Source organism: Rattus norvegicus, chromosome 11 (genome assembly GCF_021556685.1).
Source record: "Rattus norvegicus strain SHRSP/BbbUtx chromosome 11, alternate assembly SHRSP_T2T, whole genome shotgun sequence".
In the NCBI taxonomy this organism is placed as follows: Eukaryota; Metazoa; Chordata; class Mammalia; order Rodentia; family Muridae; genus Rattus; species Rattus norvegicus.
Window position 1 is genome coordinate 99,653,708 of NC_141544.1, and position 22,015 is coordinate 99,675,722.

The 22,015-nt window shown below is 39.3% G+C and overlaps 1 protein-coding gene across 2 annotated transcripts; it reads right to left on the reverse strand.

Annotated features, from left to right (window-relative positions):
• Positions 1-743: 743 nt before the first annotated feature.
• On the reverse strand, positions 744-20,419 carry Clxn (calaxin). Of its 2 annotated transcripts, XR_015632729.1 has the most exons (7): positions 20,240-20,387; positions 13,037-13,195; positions 12,272-12,376; positions 11,236-11,387; positions 10,778-10,882; positions 7,555-7,685; positions 744-1,192 (listed from the first exon to the last, which is right to left on the reverse strand). XR_015632729.1 is itself a non-coding variant. In NM_001106930.1 (6 exons), the coding sequence occupies exons 1-6, from the start codon at positions 20,295-20,297 to the stop codon at positions 7,626-7,628; spliced, it is 639 nt and encodes a 212-aa protein (NP_001100400.1). In that variant the 5' UTR covers positions 20,298-20,419; the 3' UTR covers positions 7,189-7,625. The 2 variants fall into 2 exon arrangements, 1 of the variants encoding a protein (NP_001100400.1); NM_001106930.1 differs by lacking the exon at positions 744-1,192 and having other exon boundaries at positions 7,189-7,685; positions 20,240-20,419.
• Positions 20,420-22,015: the final 1,596 nt, after the last annotated feature.

The window sequence follows — 22,015 nt, forward strand, 5'->3', positions numbered from 1 at the left end:
TTTGTGATAGTGAGAATTAAGATTTCTTCCATGCTAGGGTAGGGCTATTTCACTGAGCTCAGTGACACAGTAAAGCTTGAATTTGGGTTTTTAAACTGAATTGATTAGTAGTACATTTGGCTTTTTGTGGCATGTAGTAACCCTATCATGGTTTCTTGTGTTTACCAGTTGGTTCAGTGGCTTCTTGTTTTTGGATCATCCTCTCCGATAGATTTCCTCTGCTATCCAATGACTATGCATACAGGTATATTCCTTGTCTTTTAATAAGGAGTCTAACTTCCCTATTCTTTCCACAGTCCATCAATAGCCAACCTATCTTTCCTTTTTATCTGGCCTGGTCAGCAAGGTAGTGTCAGTCTAGTGACTTCTGTATAGAACTTATAACATCTGGAAGCTTGGTAAGGCACAGGCCTAGCTTTATGTCCAGGTTCCTAATAGGAAAATTCTCAAGGTGTGCTCAGATAGGAAGAGATGATGATTCTCATTGAATATGTATTTTAATACAGTAGCAAACTGCAGTCTCAAAAGTACATTTGAAGATTCTTCTGGAAGATAAATTACTCAGTGATCACAGCTAGGAGGCAAGAGGCCACAGGAACAAACTGTGCTTCAGATAACTTCTTAATGTCAGAAATAGATTATGTCTAAATCTTGTATATATATTTATTTCCAGCCATGAACAAATATCAAACTTCTAGTTTATGTTGAGCCCATTTTCCTCACTCTGTGAATGAAAACTATCAATGATGCTAACATTTACTTGTGAGACACTGATGCAATAATGTGGAGTACTTAGCCCCAAAGTACTTGTGGCATCATTACAGAAGGCATAGTTGAGGCTGTGAACTGATTCTAGTACATTTCTGGCTTTGGCATATTTATGAGCATTCACTAAAAAAGATTATTCCAATGGTTTGAGTATTCTACAATCTTCCGCATTTCCCTGTAAATTGTTCCTCCCTTAAGGTCCTCATTCCCAAGAGAACCTCTGTATTTTCTGCTTTCAGCCTAGTAGACCACTCATTGTTCCAGACTCCAAAATTCCGTATCATGCAGCTCCTAGCTACAGAAGCCTCAGGATCCCCAAAGTTGTAAACAGAAGATAGGAAGTTCACTTTAAGGGGAAAGCAGATTGTATTTCTCTCAGTTTCTTCAAATACTTATTAAGGCAACAAGCCTCCACTCCAGTGATCTGTGAGGGCCAGATAGGAGAAAAATAAAAGTAAACAAGAAGGTGTGTGTGTCTTAGAGGAAGGATATTTTCTTGACAAACTAGGTAGGAGGCAACAGATCCACAAGAAACTATAAATGATCAACTGCTACCCAAGTGTGATTTCACCATGACCAAAGCATTTCAATGTGATGATGGCTTTCAGATTTAACATGAGATGAACATGCTTCCTGAGGTGTGTTCTATATGCAATTGGTTTGATAACTTAGTGATAACACAGGCTGGAAAATCTTTCCAATGATGACTGTAACAGGGAAGGCATGATACCATAAGCCACAGGTTTTCAAACTGTAAATAATGCACTGGTGGTTCATATCTCTGGCTGTTTTATACTCTCTCCTCCTCTCCCCTCCTCCTCCCCATCTCCTTTTTCTTCTACCCCTTCTTCTCCCTTTTTCTTCTGCTTCCCTAGCCGTCTCTCTCTCTGAAGGGCATTTCTCAAACTTATTTTGGTCAAACTTGGCCCAAAGTTATTTTGGTCATTAACTCTGGTAAGAATGGTGATGATATGTGAGGACCCACTAAGAGCTCAGCCATGGAACTTAGAGCCTCCACTTGTATTCATTCTTAGTTTCTTGAATATTCTAAAATCATATTTGATTTTTAGTTTCTCTTATCAACATTTGGTTTAAATTGATACACCTGTATGTATTGGAGGAGAAGAGTGGACATCATGAACCCATGACATATAACGACACAGCCAATGCCTCATATCATCCTTTACACAAAAGATCAGAGGCTACCCCACTGATTTAGACCACATTAACCCTCACTGTATCACACAAAGTGGTAACCTAATGCTAATAGGATGACTTCATGATGTGAGCAATTCCAGCCCTCGTTTCCCACAAGTACTGTCTTGTACACAGACATATCTGTGAGGAAGAATGCTGGTCTACCAGTTTTTGGTGGTAGTTTTCAAATCCTGTAGGTACTTAAAAGTACTTTTCCAAACAGAGTCTCAGTGCTACTTACGGGGTAATGTATATTTATACTTCTGTCGCCCACGGTAGTTTTTGCTGATTCTATTGAACAGAGGAGCAAGGGGAAAGCAAAAGTTGTAAAGAGTCCATGAAAAGAATGATAACCAATCCTGGATTGTTGTAAGTGCTTTTTCACTATCCCAACTCTGTCACCCCAGGGCAGGCAGGGGACTGGCCTATATGCTGGTTATGCTTTAGTAGTAAGTCAAGCCAAACTGAGTAGTAAGGATAATGACTCACAGTGGGCCAGAAGAGAGAGAAAGATGGTCCTACAAAAAACTCTGTGTGCTTAAATATGTCTGGCATTAAGTGAGGAGATGTTTGTTGAAATCACCGGAGTTGCCACAGCAACAAAATTAAGAGAATCCAAAAACTTTGACATAGTAACAGTAGAAAAAGTTTTGTTCACATGGTGATGTGAACAAAAAGGGTGTGCTCCTGTGCACTTTGGAAAGCTAATGGACAAGGCATATTAGCTCTGTGGTTTATGTGCCAGCATCAGCTGAATGTTCATTAACTTTCTCTATGGGTTTTTTATTCACATTTTTAGGATTTAAATAACATTATATAAGGAGGGTTATTCACATAGAACACAATATAGAAATTTAGATTCAGTATTCTCTTTAGGTTTTGGTCTATTTGAAACAAACTAGTGTCATCTGAGTGGAGAGAACTGGGATTAGGAAATTGCTTCCTGAAGATGAGCCTACAGGCAGGTCTGTAGGACATGTTTTGATTAATAACTATTTGGGAGGGCTAAGCCCATTGTGGGCAGTGCTACCCTGAGAGGTGGTTCAGGATGATAGAAGAAAACAGACTGAGCAAGCCATTAGGAGCAAGCCAGTAATCAGCATCCCTCCATGGCTTCTGCTTCTGTTCTTGCTTTCAGATCCCTACCCTCCTCAACTTCTTGCCCTGACTTCTTTCAGTGATGCATATTCCACCTGGAAGTGGAATATGAAACAAATCCCTTCTTTTCCAAGTTGATTTTGGTCATAGTTTTTATCATAGCAATAAAAAGCAAGCTAGGACCTTCAGAGAACAGCTATAGTGATAAAACGAATGATACAAATCATCTATGGTTTTGGCGAGACTACTTTTATTAGTGATGAGACTGGTGTTCTCATAGACCAGGAACAGCTTTGTGAGAACTGCAGGACCTCACATGACCTCACAATAATTTAATTTCCAAATTGATTCCAAGAGAGTCAGTGGTGAGGCATGAGAGATAGGCCTCTAGGGTGCTCACCATTAGTTATTATAATTGCAACCACTAGAATAAATTTAAGGTACTCAATGATCAGTGGCCTGATGCTGACAGTGGCATTGACACATAGAAGGTGAGACAAGGCAGGCTGTGGACAAACACTGGCCCACCTAAAAAGTATTCACAAGGTAGCATCTGGAAGAAATGCAGTTTCAATGCAATCACATGCAAATCTGAACATATCGTGAAGCAAGCATAAACATGCCACTAAAAACTAAAAGTACTCACCAAAATATTAACCAATACTTTAGTATTTTAGCTTATTAGTTTCTTAAGCTTCTGTTTTTTTTTTCAGTGAACCACAAGTACACCAGAAGATGTGATGCAAACTGGACTAATGGCCCAACTTTGTGTTTGACCACACTTTTAAAAAGTAAAAAAAAATGAAATAAAGTGAAAAGAAGAAGCAAGATGTTCAATGTTGGCATGTTCTAAGGAAGTACAGGTCCAAATCACAATATGGTGGAATTTTCCCAATTTTAGTTAAAAAGCCACACAAAAGTAACACATGTTGGCAATTTAAGGGAAAAGGTCCACATAGCATTAGTGTACATTAGGAAAGTCATCATGGTATAGGGCTAATATCCAAAATATACAAAGAACTCATGAAGTTAGACTCCAGAGTCAAATAACCCTATTTTAAAAAGGGTACAGAGCTAAACAAAGAATTCTCAGCTGAGGAATACTGAATGGCTGAGAAGCACCTAAAGAAATGTTCAACATCTTTAGTCATCAGGGAAATGCAAATCAAAACAACCCTGAGATTCTACCTCACACCAGTCAGAATGGCTAACATAAAAAACCCAGGCAACAGCAGATGCTATTGAGGATGTGAAGAAAGAGGAACACTCCTCCATTTTTGGTGGTATTACAAACTGGTACAACCACTCTGGAAATCAGTCTGGAGGTTCCTCAGAGAATCGGACATTCCACTACCTGAGGACCCAGCTATACCTCTCCTGGGCATATACCCAAAAGGTGCGCCAACATACAACAAAGAAACATTCTCCACTATGTTCATAGCAGCCTTATTTATAACAGTGAGAAGCTGGAAAGAACCCAGATGCCCTTCAACAGAGGGATGGATACAGAAAATGTGGTACATCTGCACAAATGTGGAGTACTACTCAGCTATCAAAAATAATGACTTCATGAAATTCATGGGAAAATGGATAAAATTAGAAAATATCCTCAGTGAGGTAACCCAATCACAGAAAAACACCCATGGTATGCACTCACTGATAAGTGGATATTAGCCCAAAAGCTGGAGTTACCAAGATGCAATCCACAGCCACATGAAGCTTGAGAAGAATGACCTAAGTGTGGGTGCTTCACTCCTTCTTAAAAGGGGGAACAAAAATATTAATAGGAGAGAATATAGAGACTAAGTTTGGAGCAGAAACTGAAGGAATTGCCATTCAGAGACAGCCCCACATGAGTATACAGACCACATATATACAGACACCAAAACTAGATAAGATTGATAAAACTAAAAGTGCATGCTGACAGGAGCCTGATATGGCTATCTCCTAAGAGGCACAGTCAGAGCATGTCAAATACAGAGGCAAATGCTAGCAGCAAACCATTCAACTGAGAACAGGATCACTGTTGGAAGAATTAGAGAAGAGATTGAAAGAGCTGAAGGGGTTTGCAACCCCATAAGAACAACAATGCCTACCAACCAGAGCTCCCAGGGACTAAACCACTACACAAAGACTATACATGGACTGACACATGGCTCCAGCTGCATATGTAGTAGAGGATGGCCTTGTTGGGCACCAATGGAAGGAGAAGCCCTTGTTTCTAGCAAGGCTAGACTCCCCACTGTAGGGGAATGTTGGGGGTTTGGGAAAGGGGTGTGGTTGGGGAGGGGAATACCCTTATGGTGGAAGGGGAGGGCGATAGGGTAGGGGGCTTATGTTCAGGAAACTGGGAAAGGGAATAACATTTGAAATGTAAATAAAAATACCCAATAAAAAATAAGAATGTAAAGAAAATCATAATTGGAACTTTTCCTTGCCTTAATTACTTCATATGACAGCCAACCAGTAATGCCAAGATACACAAGGAATTATATGTAGTATTTAAATGTATATGACTTTTTGTAAATTTTTCACAGTTTATAGCTACTTTCCCTTATAGTAACTGTATTTGGTTATTAAACATTGTGATATTTGCTCATTCAAATCTAAATCTAAGTCTGTTCTCTAAATATAGAAAGCACATCCTATTTTTGTATTAAAAACTAATAAAATGTTTTTTCATAAATCTTAAAAAAAAGGAAAGCCATCACTAGAAAGAATGCAACAAAGTGGAAGCAGAGGTACCAAACGAAATTATATCTATCACACAGAGAAACACCAGACTCCTGCATTTTATTCATAGCATTCACATAATACAGGTAAACAAGCACAATGCAGAAATAACCTGTTGCCATTAGATAAATAGAAAAAGACAATGTGATCATCATCTACATTATATATTTTATATACATTTACTGGGGGGATATCATATACTTTGTGACACCATTGATAAGCTGGAAATTATAAAAGTATAAAATGTCTCACACAGACAATAATAAGCACAACAAAATTTCATTCTTCTATGTGAATTTAAAGCTGAGACTCTCATGATTGCAGAAAGTAGGGTGGTATGTGGCTATGACCACCACTAAACAGAAAAGAGGGTGTGTTAATTAAGGTGTACTAGGTTTCAGTTATTCAACAGAAGATACAGTCAATGTACCTTAAACTTACCAGAAAGGCAGATTATATTCAAGTCAGACAGATATGTGTAGACAGGTATGTTACTTAACTTTTGAGTAAGATTCATTTATTCATACACACAAATAAACATTGGGTACACCTTAATTACACACCATTTTGATTGACATTTCCCAATGAAGCTAAAATATAAAGAATATTGTGTTTTATTTGTAACTGTCATATAGAAACTTCTCATTAAAATGCCTTATATAAGTATAGTAAGTTTATTTTATAGATTGCTTGTTCCAGGTATTAGTAGCAGCCTATTGTTACACATAATATAACGTTTGCATAAACTTAATAATGCATATAACAAGGAGGCACATTTGCTTTTTCATGTATTCTCTAGAATTTGTACACATCAGTTGAAGGTACCACATAGTTAACCCTTTCAATTGCTCTCCTGTTGAGTACAAAGAGGTAAAGGTGAGCTCACAGAGATCTCAATTGGGAGAGGGTGCCCTTTCATTACCACATGATGCCCACAGAACTCAGTGGAGTCTTTGGGTTGCCATAATTGGCCAACACCATTATTATACAATGTGACGTGATAATAAGTTGTATACTGGACATCAGACAGTGTGGAGCCATAACACTATATTCCATATGGTGATGGTGAGTGCATGACAGCAAAGTGAGAGAGGCATGACACTAAAAACTAGAGCAGAGAAGGCCTTGGCATCTGACTGCAACCCACAGGTCAGGCATACCTCCAGAGATTAACTAAAAGCTTGACTCTTGAAATGGAGACAACTTCTATCAGCTCATGGACAGAGGGTAATTGTGTGGCAGTTTTCTATCTTTAAATCCAATCTGAAATATTTATTGAGGGCCAATTACATGCAGAAGGCTAACTGCTATGGTGGTGATGAAAGTGTGTGTGACAAATCTTTTCCCTCCAATGTTTATGAGCTGCTTAAGCAAACCTCACATAAGAGAAAACAGTATATTAAATAGTTTCCATGAGTCCACCTTGCTGTACAGTACCCAGTACCTGGCATCTACTTTTTTTGGTACTACTACTATTCTTTTTTGTACAATACTACTTAATGCTAGGAAGAAAAATGCTATGTAGCTTCAACAATATTTCGATGTGCAATCAAAATCCCTCTGATATGAAGTTGCATTCCTAAGTAATAACTATACAATTTCTTCATTGCTTTAATTAATCTGGAGCTTTATAACAGGTATGTGTCTTCACAGAGTCCATGTGGTGAAATAGCTTTATCAATGTTAACCTTTCTTTCCAAACCTAGTGTCTGTGAGGATGTCCTAATCTAAAATACATACAAGTCAACTGAATCTCACCATAGCATCTTCTAAGCTGAGAAGAACTGATGAACTTAATGTGGCTCCTTTTGTACAATACATTTAGGAATTCACGTTTCATTAAATTCATTGGGATCTTTGAATACTTGGGCTTCAAATTCCATCTGCCTCTGTAAGATAAAGGTGCTGAGCTTAGTATAGACTAAAAATAGAGGCAGAACAAAACAAAACATTGCATCCCTCTAGTATCTGGAGAGACAGGGTCACAATGAAGGTGGGTGTGGTGGCTATTCTTAGTTATTAACTTGATTATATTTGCAATAAACTAAAATCCATGGTATAGAGTCATTTTTCTTCATTGGATCATTTGCAGTGGAAAAACTTGCCTGAAATTTAGGCCACACTTTCTGGAGGCAGCATACATGGCAGAAGGGTGCTTTTGTTTTTTGTTTGCTTGCTTTCACTCTTCCTGGCCAGTGGATTCCTTCACAGGGATTGGAGTCTACTTCTTTGGGAACCCAACAAATACTGAAAACCAGTTGAGATATCTAGGATTTTGAACTAAACAACTACTGGATTCCTGGACTTTCCATTAGGCAACAGTCACTATTAGAATAGTTAAACCACAGGCAGTAAGCCACTACCAAAAATCTCAAATACACACACACACACACACACACACACACACACACACACACACACACACTTTTTTTCATTCTATCAGTTCTGTTTCTCTAAAGTGGTTTTCAGTATTACTAATGCTGGGGCCCTTTAATAATATAGTCCCTTATGTTATGGTAACCCCCAACCATAAACTTAATTTTTTTGCTATGTCATAACTGTACTTTTGCTACTGTTATGAACCATAATGTAAATATCTGTGTTTTCTGACAGTCTTAAGTGACCCTTGTGAAAGAGTTGTTTGACCCCCAATGGGTTGAACCCACAGATTGAGAATATCTTCTCTAATACAATGAGCACTGGTAACTACTTTATGTGTTTTTTGACTCTCAAACTTCCTTCCAGTGGCCTCCAACTTAGTCTGGGTATGAGGCTTCAGTGGGGAGTGAAATTGAAGTGTGCACTTCCAGGAACTCAGGAACATCCAAAGACCCAAGGACATTCATGAGATTCACTAACTCAACAAGATTCTAGAAGATGAGGAGTGATACATGATAGTATTGGTCTTAAATTGAATGTGAAAGTGGCTGTGAAACGCGTGTAAATACACACCTTCCCTCTCTGAGTTTTACCCTGTCCTTTCCATTTGCTTTTTAAAATTTTACTTTTTAATTTCATGTGTATATGTTTCTATGTGGGGTATATGCACATGAATGTGGGTACTAGTAAGTGGCAGAGGTATCAAATTTCCCTAAAGACAGAGTGAGAAGCAAACATACATAGTGGGAACCGGACAGGAGTAAAGCTCTGAATTGCTGAACCATTTCTTCAGATTCTTTTTAAAGTGGAGAGACTTTTAAAGCCTTTAGAATTCTAACAGGGAGGTTTTAGTAGATAAGGGATAAGTTAAGAATGTTGGTAAGGTACAAAAGAAAGGCTAAACAGCTCCTGAACAAGGAAGGAGGACAGAACCAGAACTTTCTACCAGGAACATCTGAGATCATCCATTTACCTATATCTCCATTCATGTATCTATGTTTCTCTATGCATCTATTCTGTGAACTCAATACATTAATTGTGCAAAAACAGAGAAAAACAAATTTCTTTCCTGACCTCGGGAAATTCATGTTCATGTGATGAGACAATATGCAAATAAATAAAAAGGGTGAAAGAAATAGTACAAAAAGCATATTTGAACACAGAGATGAAGGGTAAGGAGGCAAAGGCTTTCTGAACAATGCAGTTAGTCCAGTGAGGCTGGGTGACTTAGGGAATGGAGGATGTGAAGAGTTGGGGAAGAGATGGGAAGGATACAACAGAAAGTGGAACACAAAGAATTGACTGCCTCCACTGCAGTGCCTGAGAGAATGTCAAAGCAGAGAGATGTTTCTGGAAAGACAGGATACAGACTCTGCATATGGAGATTTCATTGGAGGGTGTGGGTCATGATGCAATCTGCATTTTCAAATATAGTGAATGTTACATTGGAAAGGCAGTAGGAAGAAAACAATGGGAGTAACACAGCTAGTTATTTAGAAAGGACAGATGATAATAGCAACTGGCATGGGCCATATTTAAGGCTAAATGCTAAAGGAGTAGCTCAGAGTGCAAGAAGAAACAAAAACTGGCTCTCCGGTTGCTGAAGTTGCTGGAAGCAGGCCACCACTTGACAACACGGGAGAGAAGAGAGATGTAAGTTTAGGGGAAACCAGAAACTTTTACAAAATATCGGAATAGACACGTGAGTTGGTAGCTGGAGATACAAACTAGAGATCAGGGGATGGGGATACCCATAATTTGCATTACTTGTTTGCTTAAATCCAACCACATCCTTATCACTTTCCAGACAACCTAGGCTATGCAGGACTTAGTTTTTCTAGGCACCTACTATCCCATGTCTATATACCAAGCTCTCATGTAAAACATTTTCTGCTTTCTCCTTCCCTTCTTTCCTCCATCCCTCCATCCCTCCATCCTTCTGTTCTTCCCTTTCTTTCTTTTGTACACACTCCACTTCTCTTGCGTGGATTACTTTCCCATCTTATCTAGCTATTTTATCTTTGACCTGGTTCCATGGGTAAGCCTTTCTGTTCTCCTGTAGATTGGATGGTATGGATGTTCTTTTTCCTGTCCATCACCACACTCTAAACAACTCTCTATAGACAATGCACCAGCTTATCCACCCTGGCATGCCACTTATTAGTTAATTTAGCTTTGATAAAATGTGTAAATATTCTGTTTGATTTCTTATTTATAAATTGGATGATATGAGGTATCATTCTTGCATTATTGCCTGGCACAGTGGAAGCACCATGCAAGTCACTTAATATTATTATAATGATATACTTATCACAATGTTGTGTAATGATTTTTCATGTTGTTTTTTATCCTCCAGTGCAGTCACTGAGCCTTTCCTCTTAGTTTCTGGCACCTTGACCCTCATGAATTCTTTCCAATGTGGATTAATGTATTAAGGAAGGAAAAAATGAGCAGTAGGATGTAACAGTCCCCTGAGAAAAGCTGTCCCTTCTGTTGGAGTCTTTCTGTATTCATACTTTTCTGGCTACCATACCCAAAGCTGAGATGTCCTAAGTTGGCTGTTCCAAATTAGGTTTTGGTTCAACAAAAGGAATATTGTTACCTTTGGATCAGGTAGGCATGGCCCAAATGCTTCCAGAAGGAGAGTCTCTTCTCTCACAGCCGTCTCATAGTCTACAAAAGACAGCTTCCCATCATGGTCATGGTCCTGTGAGGTGTACAGTCTGGGTCAGTCAGCACATGGCATTCTTGGTGCAAATGCACACTCATTTTCACATTCAAGTGTTAGTAGGAGAATGAGAGATTAGGTTGGGAAGGTGAAAAATAACTTTTATAGTGTGTGGGGGGGTGTTATTAGCATGGAATTGAGAGCCTCTGACATGGTAGGCAAGTGCTCTGTCACTGAGTCACACATGCAGCCCAAAGAAAATACAAACAAGGAAATGTTAACCCTTACTTAACTAAACAGAGTACTGAAAATCACTGTAATTCAATTATTACTTCTATCCTGTGGATTCCCTTCAAGTTTCAATATTAAACCTCTAAATTACCCATACTTACCATTTTCTTAAGTGTTATTTCAACCAAATCCTTAATCCCTTCATCAGGGTCCTCCTCAGAGGGCTGCTTGAGAAGGCTGTTCTTCAGCATGTGGAACATCTCCTCCTTTGAAATGAAGCCATCACCATTCAGATCAAACACTTCAAAGCAATCTAAAAAAATCATATATATATATATTTATATTTAAGTGTGTGTGTGTGTGTGTGTACATAAGGGTGAAGGGTGGTTCTTATGCTAAGGTCCTGTTCACCAATAGGTTCTTGAACCATAAAAAAAAAATACTAGTGGCCAATTGCTGGGCAGGATAGGCAGGACTTCCAGGTTCCCACAGGCCAGCTAAGACATGCAAGGAGAGAAGAAAGGAGTTTTGCCATGCTTCAGAGGGAGAAAAGCCAACAATCCATGTGAGATCTTGGGCAGAGTGGCCACAGACTGTTTCTACAGGCAGGAGGCTGGAGATGTTGAGCTGGGACTGAAGGTGGCTGAGCAATTGAAGCTGAGTACAGATTTGAGTGCTGAACTGGAAATACTGAAAAGGGTATACTAGCCAAGGAGGATTGGAGCCACCCAGCAGTTGAGCCAAAAAGGCAAGTTGAAATGGAGTAACTGTGTGTGCCTGTGTTTTTCATCCAAGGATCCAATATTGTCTGGGTAGGGACTGTTATACGGCCTGTTCCCAGAACTTAGGCAGGGTAGCAAAAGCTACATGCAACATATATGTGTGTATGTATGTATGCATGTGTGTGTGTGTGTGTGTGTGTGTGTGTGTGTATAATAACTTGCTTGCTTAAAGTATGAGTTGAATGTATTGGTGCATCATTAGAATGAAAGGTCGGTGTTGGCAGTGCTTCTTTTCATGCCATTCAGTCCTTAAATGGTTTCTCTTTTAATTAATATACTCCCATTCTTTATTAACTTAAATTTGTCCTATAGAAAGGATTCACCAACCAACCAAAGCACTTTATTGGTGGTTTGGAAAACAGTCATTTAAAGGCTTTTTGGTATGTTTATCATAATGTATCAACTGCAAGCTTACATTTCATCTTTTCATCTAAAGTCCCTCGAAGAAACAGTGATAATCCATGAACCCACTCTGATACGCTTATACAGCCATCGTTGTCTCTATCAAAACCTCGAAATACTAAAAAAGACACAATATAATTTGGGTTGGATTTTAAAAGTTTGTAATATAGCAAGTCTCACATCACTCTGCTATACAAAGCTATTTCAAGACCCAAGATCCCATGCCCTCCTTTAGCAAAAGAAACTGAGGTACATAAACTTTTAATTACATATTAAACTTATTATGCAGAAAATTCTTTTAATTATATTTTTATTTTGTCTTCATGTGCTGTGGGAATGAATAATGTTCTTAATATATAAATTATGGTTGAAGAAATAATAATAATTAATAATAATGATGATAATATACTAGTCATTAGATATTTAAACTTATTAATCAAAATCAAAATTATTTTAGTCCTCAAGACAAGTGCTGTGGTTACATGGTAGAAGTATGCCTTAACTGGTTGTAAACTACTTACAAGCATGTAAGGAAATTTAAATAGAACTGGAACACTATGGGGCTTTCGTATGACTGTATGCACTTAGCTACCCAACACAAATTTGGTCTTTTTCTAAACAACAAAAGAAAGAGGGGACCTCTTCCTTTTGCAGACATTTTGGAAGATTAATATATATTCAAATGAAGTTGGGAATGATTCCTCCCATAAGTAAGCCCAGTCTTAAACCTTTTTAAATTACAGTTGAATAAGGCAATTTGACTTGTATGTTATCTTACCTCTGTCCATGATCATGTCATCTGTCATTCCAAATGTCACATGCAAGATGTTCCGAAATACATTACGATCTAGTCCAGTGACTACTCCTGGCTTCTCTGGCACATCTCCCACCAAATTATAGAAAAGTGTTATAAGACATTTTACTTCAAATTTATTAACTGTAAAAGATCAAAATGGACACATAACAAAAGTGCACTTTAAAATTTTAAGTTCTTACTCAAATATTGCATTTTTTAATTTATGTGTTCAAAACAAAGACATCTAATAGTTGTTTGCCATTTTTACAACCCCTATATTCTGAGTCACAGGTTTAGAATTAAAGGAAGATAATGCCAAAATCACAGTATCCACTAACAAGGTAAGTTCTTCCTGCTGGAGCCAAATGGTAAATAGATGTAGGCTCATTGCATTTAGAATGAAAAAAGATATCAGCCATATGATCCAAATGACTGTGCTGACAAATTCTAAACTTCACAGTGCAGGTAGAGGATAGTGATAGTAGAATTGTTTCAGACTGACAGCAACAGTCAGCATTTGATGGAGGTGTTTATGGCAGCTACAAACAAGAGTTTTCCTGGAAATTTAGGCTACCAAATATCCGTGTAATGCTTTCCATTTCACTGAATTTATAAGGTACAGTTTTGAAATCAGAGGTTGTTTTTATTATTTTATTTTCTTTGTTGGATATTTTCTTTATTTACATTTCAAATGTTATCCCCTTTCCCTGTTTCCTCTCTGGAAATCTCCTATCATATACCCCCTCTCCCTGCTTCTATGAGGGTGACCCCCCACCCTCCCACCAACTCTCTCCCACCTCCTGCCCTGGCATTCCCCTACACTGGTGCATTGAGCCCTCACAGGACCAAGGGCCTCTCCTTCCATTGATGCCCAACAAGGCCATCCTCTGCTACATACAAAGCTGGAGCCATGGGTCGCTCCATGTGTACTCTTTGGTTGGTGCTTTAGTCCCTGGAGGCTCTGGGGTGTCTGGTTGGTTGATATTGTTGTTCTTATGGGGTTGCAAACCCCTTCAGCTACTTCAGTCCTTTCTCTTAAGCATGTTCTACAAAGCAGCATTTTTTTTCCTACAACTTGTGTGAACATTAACAAGAAACTAATGAAGTTTACTTTGTAAACGGATTTTTTTATTTACTTAAAACATATACCCACACACGAAAGAGAAAGAGGGAGAGGGGGGGAGAGAGGGAGAGAGAGAGAGAGAGAGAGAGAGAGAGAGAGAGAGAGAGAGTGAGAATATGAGAGGGAATGAGAGAGTATAAGAATGAATACTTACTGGCATTAAGAACATATGTGAAGGCTGGCAACATAACCCAGCTGGTTAAAAAAAGGCACTTGCCTTGACATAGAGGCCTGGTAACTTGAGTTTGATACACACACACACACACACACACACACACTTATACAGCACCAGCACTGCCAACACTGTCATCAGCAACAATAAATAAAACATTTTTATATTCAGTTTACCAAAAAGAATATAAGTGAATTTAAATGTGAAATATGAGTGGGAGTTAGAGAAATTTTATGTATGTATGCTTTCGTACATAAGGACAAAGCCTGTGTGTAAAAGAAAATAGAGAAACTGCACCCCATAATACATGCCACAGCAGACTGAGGATGGTTAGGGATCACAGTTTAGGAGAAAATCTTAAAACGTTGGAAAAGAAAACAATAGTAGAAAATGGTTAAGACTTTTAAATGAACTGTTAAAATGGAAAACAGCATGTCAGTCCCTATCAATGAGATCCAGTGATTCAGTGATTTACTTCAGCACAGCACTAGAGAACTGAGAGAAGGAACTCAGTGTATATGCCTAGACATCAATGTTCACAGTAACATCCTTCAGAAGAGCCAAGAGGAGCAACCTAAGTGTTCTGTGGTGGATGAATGGTTAAACAAAATGTGATAGAGCCAAGCAATAGAATCCTTACTTTTGAGGGTTGTTACAAGATTCATGAGCATTTAGCTGAAAGACAGAAAGTATAGCCATGTCCTCATGCTGATGCCACAGCATTGGAAAAATAATGTAAAAGGAACTACTTCTGCCTGTCTCTTCACTATCAGACCTGCTTTTTATTTGCAAAATGACAGGCACTCTGGAGTCAGAGCCTGAAGCTGACCTTCAAAGAAAAAACAAAAAAGAAAAAGAAAAAGAAAAAAACCCAAATTGTACAATAATACTCTTCTGCCTCACATTTAATGCAAAGATAGATCAAGTAGCGATGGACCTAGCACAGAGATGGTCCTACCACAGCAATGGACCTTACACAGTGGTAGACAAACATAAGGAGAGAGACCAAGCAAAGAAATGGACTTATTACAGAGATAGTTGGACCTAGCATAGATATGGACCTAGTAGAGATGGACCTAGAACATAGATGAACCTAGCACAAAGAGAGATAGGGATGGAGGGGGAGAGGGGTGATTAAGAGGGAGAATGGGAATGAAGAGGGAGAGGGAAAGGGAGAGGAAGAGAAAGAGAGGGATCTAGCACAGAGATGGACTTAGTATATAGATGGACATAGCACAGAGATAGATGGACATAGAACAAAGATGAGACTAGCACAGAGATGGGACTCAGCACAGAGATAGACCTATCATGGAGATATATGGACCTAGCAGAAAGATGGAATTACCACAGAGATGGACCTAGGGACAAAGAACTGCCAGGTCCAGAACAAAACCCCCTGAGATGACTTTCTTTCCTGGAACTGAATAAAAGTATATCTGCAACAGAAAACAGGGACAGTAGAGAACAGGAACAACAGAACAACTGGGCTTAGGCTCCCTTTTTCCCCAAGGAAAGACCTGTTTTGTAGATATACTTGCATGTGTCCTACTGTCTCTTCTAATTTTCTATAAACTCGAAACTGCCCATAGGCACAGGAGGAAAGCTAGATACCCTCACTCAATTTTTCAATCAGTAAATAAATCTTGTTTTCCTTTACCAATTTTTATTTTCTATTATCTTTTGAAATACAGTAAACTGAAGAAGCATGTTTAGGGACCAACGTTGATTTAACAAGAAGAGAAAATATGGTTCCATTTATGTGATGTAGCTACTTTTCTCAAAATAGTGGCAGAGTCTGATGGGTTCCAGTGGTTGTGTCATAGAAACGAGTGTTAGTGTTTAGTTGGTACAGGGTTTACTTGGGGAAGACTGGAGACTGATGATTATAACAGCGACATGACCCTGTGATCTACAGAGTCCCCTCCTGTATGAAGTTTCACTTCACATATTATAGTGTAAGATTGATAGATGCAATTAAAAAACTTGACTTTTATTACAGAATATTGTAACAATTTTAATGTATTCTTTGTAACTAATCTGACCTGTTAGATGCCTCATATATAACTTAAAATACATTAGGTATATATGTATGCAGGGAAAAACATCGACTACATAATGTTCAATATATCTAAGAGCAGGCATCTTGAACTTCATCCCCATTATCATGGTAAAGTGAAAACTTCTGAACTTAATGCCAAGAACCAAACATATAAAATAGTTAATATATTAAATCTAATGATAAAAAAATGAATGTTCATGATCAAGCAAAGCTCTAAAAGTTAAGATCTTTTAGTGTCCAAGGAAGGCTCAGCAACACAAGTCAATCTCAACAGAAATGTCCTTTAAGTGACATTAGTTTAATTTGTAACTGTGATTGAAAGTCATCTATGAGAAAAAGTTTCTCACTGATTTTAAAACTTCTTGACTACTTCATATGTGAACAGTGCACCTACATCATTGTCTCTCCTTCCTTTCCATTAACTCCTCCCCATCTCATAATCTCCAATTCCTTCCAAATTCATGACCTTTTAAATTGCTGTGTATACACACACACACACACACACACACACACACACACACACACACAGAGAGAGAGAGAGAGAGAGAGAGAGAGAGAGAGAGAGAGAAGCTATGTAGAATGCTGTAGAGTATAGCACTTTAACTAGGAGCTGCACCTATTTCCTCTGTACACACTGACAAGTCAACCAATGTTGTCTTTCCTCTGATCATGTTCCCAAAATTATACTGTTGAGTTTTTATGGCTGCATTTTCCTGGTCATGTCTAGGGATGCTATATAGTAGCTAGCATCTTGGTCTTCTAACTCTTAAAAGCTGTCTTCTCCCTCTTCTTTGATTTTTCTCTGAGTCTTAGAAATATCCACAAATGGAACCTCATAAAACTGCAAAACTTCTGTAAGGCAAAGGACACTGTCATTAGGACAAAATGGCAACCAACAGATTGGGAAAAGATCTTTACCAATCCTATATCTGATAGAGGGCTAATATCCAAAATATACAAAGAACTCAAGTTAGATTCCAGAGAGTCAAATAAACCTATTATAAATAGGGTACAGAGCTAAACAAAGAATTCTCAGCTGAGAAAAAATCAAATGGCTGGGAAGCACCTAAAGAAATGCTCAACATCCTTAGTCATCAGGGAAATGCAAATCAAAACAACTCTGATTCCACTTCACACCAGTCAGAATGGCTAAGATCAAAAACTCAGGTGACAACAGATGCTGGTGAGGATGTGGAGAAAGAGGAACACTCCTCCATTGTTGGTTGGATTGCAGGCTGGTACAACCACTCTGGAAATCAGTCTGGAGGTTCCTCAGAAAATTGGACATTGCACTACCTGAGGACCCAGCTATACCTCTCTTGGGCATATACCCAAAAGATGCTCCAATATACAACAAAGACACATGATCCACTATGTTCATAGCAGCCTTATTTATAATATTCAGAAGCTGGAAATAACCCAGATGCCCTTCAACAGAGGAATGGATACAGAAAATGTGGTACATCTACACAATGGAATGCTACTCAGCTATCAAAAACAATGACTTCATGAAATTCATAGGCAAATGGAATGAACTAGAAAATATCATCCTGAATGAGGTAACTCAATCACAGAAAAACGCACATGGTATTGCACTCACTGATAAGTGGATATTAGCCCAAAAGCTGGAATTACCCAAGATACAATCCACAGGCCAAAGTGGACGACCAAAGTGTGGACGCTTCACTCCTTAAAAGGGGGAACAAAAATATTCATAGGAGGGGATATAGAGACAAAGTTTGGAGCAGAGACTGAAGGAACTGCCATTCAGAGCCTGCTCCTGAGAAGTTCAGCCAGAGAATGAGAAATAGAGAGGCAAATGCTAGCAGCAAACCATTGAACTGAGAACAGGGTACCTGAAGAAAGAAAGAAAGAGAGAGAGAGAGAGAGAGAGAGAGAGAGAGAGAGAGAGAGAGATTGATTGATTGTGTTGCATATGTATCAGTTTGGGTTAGGTACCTCATGGTCCCTTATTCTTGCATAATGACAAACTGTGCTTCTCTGAAATAGTCTCTATCTGTTGAGAAAGAGACTTACTTGATGCAGAATGAAAACTACACTTATTTGTGGCTACAGGAATAATTATTTAGAATACAGTTAGAAATTATTCTGGTTTAGGAAAATGGCAATTGTAGGTTCTCCTTTAGGGTTCATGTTCCAGCCATGGTTAGTTGTCTAGGATTATAGTACCAGACACGAGGCCTCTCCTGCTCAGACCAATTAAACAGCTGGTGGTTACTTGCAAGATAAAAGTGCCACCTTGCAGTATGGTGGATCTTTTGCCAGCCCAGTTGTTTTTCTGGCTCATAGGCTTTTCTCTGGGTAGGACTACTGATTGCTCCTCTCTCTTGGCAGCATGCATAACACTTTAAAATATAAGAGCTAGTCCTCAGGGTTTCCAGGCCAGCTCCATGTCAATTTCTATGAATTCTGTCTCTTAAGTGTGTGATGTCTTCAGCAATAGGGTCTCACTTTCAAGTTCTGGAAGACAAAGGCAACAGCTGCAGCTCATATTGTCTTGGAAATCTCATGTATTCTCCTAACCAATAATTGGCCTGGAGCTTTCCCAAGTCTGGCATTGAATTTTGTGTCAAATAGTATATGGCTCTTGGAAATAGGAAAAATACCCTCACCTCTTTATTTTTTAAATTGTTATCACAGTTCATGAAGAATTGTGAACTTACGAAGCGTACTCAATCAAATAAACATTGTATGTGCCAGTTATTAATGTATCAATTTCTGATTACAGAAATGTTTGTACTCATTTTAAAAATATCAGATATTCTCCCAGAGATGAAAGCATTTCATATAAACAACAAAAGAACACCATCTCTTATCACATTAATAAACAACTTAAATGACAGCCTGACACTTTCTGAGAATTTTAAGATGCTCGCAGTGTAACAATGTATCATAGTTTTCAGTCAGGGCACTACTCCCATGGTATCAATTCTCATACACTGTGTTAGATACTAATGATATAAATGTGCTAGGCCCAAAAACTCCAGAGCTGCACTAGAAGTTCACTTCCACACCTTCATACAACAGAGGTGGTTTGAAGATGTGACCTCTCGATTTTCATTGTGACCAGTAGCTCTTCTAGTGTCTACTGTGACTATCACACAGCTTCTAAATTCACACATCAAACAATACTGCTCTAATCTCAATTGAGAATCACACTGCTTCTCAGCCCAAGAATAGCTTATTTTTCAGTCCGAGTACAATGCTCTGGTGTTTGGTCAACCGCAGGATCTCCTTTACCTGTGGATATGACTGCGAGTTGGAAATTGAATATCTGAAACTGGGGACAGATTCCTTACCATCTTAGATTTGCTGAGCAATACATTTTTCAAAAGAATGCCTAAGACAGTGCCTGTAACACTTCAAGTCTCTTTCTTAATGGTGATGACTGTTTTCTTTATGGATATCTTAGCAAACTTCCAGAGCTTAGACCTCAGCTTCTTTTGCTCTAGAAAGAGCCAGAAAGTAGGTTATGGCTCTTCTACTTTCTTGATTCTGGTGTTTTTCTAGGACTTACTTTTCAACCTGTTTAAAGCTGAACCCACATACCTCCCAGACACACAACACACCATATTGCTTCTCTAACATAAAAGCAAATAAAGAGGGAGCTCGGGCAGATCACACACTAGATGCTTGAGATGGGACAGGATGCCTCCCAAGGACCTGGAACTCCAGAAAGGGATTCCCTTCCAGATTCTCTTGAGGGGGAGTTTGGAGGGGCCATTGCTGATGAAAGCAGGAAGTGGGGACTGGGTAGAAAGAGATCTAGTCCAGAAGCCATGGGTCCTCTCGCATTCGGTTCTTACTTACAGTGCTTGCAACTTTTAGTTAAGGTGTCCGTCAACTTCTGCAGTTTCTTTCGGTTCATGATCGGTGTTAAGAAAATTAGATTTTAGTGTGTCATCCAGAGCATAGTGCCAGGACGCTCCGGCTCCGGAGCGCCAGGCCGAGGGAGCCTGGTGTAGCCAGATGGCTCTGAGCTTTTGCGCCTTTGCGACCCCAACAGACTGTAGCCATGACAACGCCTCAGAGGGCTACCAATTGGCTCCCAGGGGCGGGGCGCTCTCGAGTTTAAAGCAGCCTCTGCAGAGCAGCCGTGGCAACGGCCTGGCGGTACACTGATTGCCTCCTGTCTGGGAGGCAGCCTGGTCAGCTCAGTAATGCCTGCCAGTCAAGGCTTCCCAGAATAGGCACTGTGCCTACATTTAGTCCCAGTTGCAGCTTTCTAGCCTGTCACTTTGCAGACTGTAATGTTTGCCGTGTTGGAAATTTTTATTTTCACTTGTCACACCATCTTTTCGGTTCACAGCCTCTCAAGACTGCATCATAATTAGAAGAGTAAGGTGTGCAAACTGGATAGATGTTTCGTGTGATGAGCACAAGAAGGATTTAGGTTTCTCAGGGAGATCTGTGGGGGTGCTGGAGTGAAGTAGGGGTGTCATCCGAGCAATTGCCAGAAAGGAGTCTGAACAATTAAGAGAAAGTAGATCTCCCTCTCCCCTCCCTCCCTCCCTTCCTCCCTCCCTCCGTCCCTCCCTCCCTCCCTCCCTGCCTGCCTGCCTCCCTCCCTCCTTCCCTCCTCCTCTTACTTCTCTTCCTCTTCTCTCTCTCCCTCTCCCTCTCCCTCTCCCTCTCCCTCTCCCTCTCCCTCTCTCTATCTTCTGTCTCACTCGTTGGATTGGGGAAATTTGCAAAAGACCAGTGATTTTAAGTTCATTAATTAAAAATACATTCTCTTCTATGGAAATAGGTTCCCACTTAGGTATGGCTTATAACTGAAGTTTGCTTTTTTAAAATTCCCATTAAAATTGATCCTTTGTTTATATTTAAGACAAGTTCTGGCTCTGTTGAAAGAAAGAAGGAAGGAAAGAGAGAGAGAGAGAGAGAGAGAGAGAGAGAGAGAGAGAGAGAGAGAAGGAAAGGAAAGGAAAGGAAAGGAAAGGAAAGGAAAGGAAAGGAAAGGAAAGGAAAGGAAAGGAAAGGAAAGGAAAGGAAAGGAAAGGAAAGGAAAGGGAGGGATGGGCTGCAATACCCTTTGCTTTACTCAACAACACATGGGATGCTCCTCTTGAATTTCGATGCAAATGAATGAGCTACCTCAACATGAACCTTCAGATCTAAAAGGCTGGAGAATTACAGTAGTTTATTGTAAACATAATGTTCTTTCAACCTGAAATAGATACATTGTGCTAAGAATAAGGAACAGCCCAATATGAAATAGTACCAGTTTTGGGGGTCCCCGGTTTTCTTTTACTGTTTTATTTGTAGAAATAATTGCAGTGTTGTTTGAAACCAGAACCAAAAACCCTGAGTAACCCGAGGGACTGTTCCTCCTTAAAGAAAATTGAGAACTGTTAAGCAATATGAAATAGTGCCAGTGTCCTCACATCTAGAAGCCAAGAAGCTCTGGGGTACTAGAAGCAAATGGGGACTGGAAATACTGTGATCTGGTTCCCATAAAATCTTAGAGTTTGTTCTTTACATCACAGAATTAATGGCAAAATCATGGACATATGAGGTGTCTTAAGAAGCAGGCTTCCATGGATGGTGAGGCAAGTTGACAGACCAAGTTTGTGTCTTAGGGAT

Bases quoted from the DNA above. Each gene is read 5' to 3' on its own strand.
- Clxn (NM_001106930.1), bottom strand. From the start codon at position 20,297: ATGAACCGAAAGAAACTGCAGAAGTTGACGGACACCTTAACTAAAAGT. The intron at 11,388-12,271 runs GTAAGCTTGCAG...TGATTTTTTTAG, and splicing joins TTTAGATGAAAAGATGAAAT to ATTGCTTTGAAGTGTTTGAT. The intron at 10,883-11,235 runs GTAAGTATGGGT...TACACCTCACAG, and splicing joins AAATAACACTTAAGAAAATG to GACCATGACCATGATGGGAA.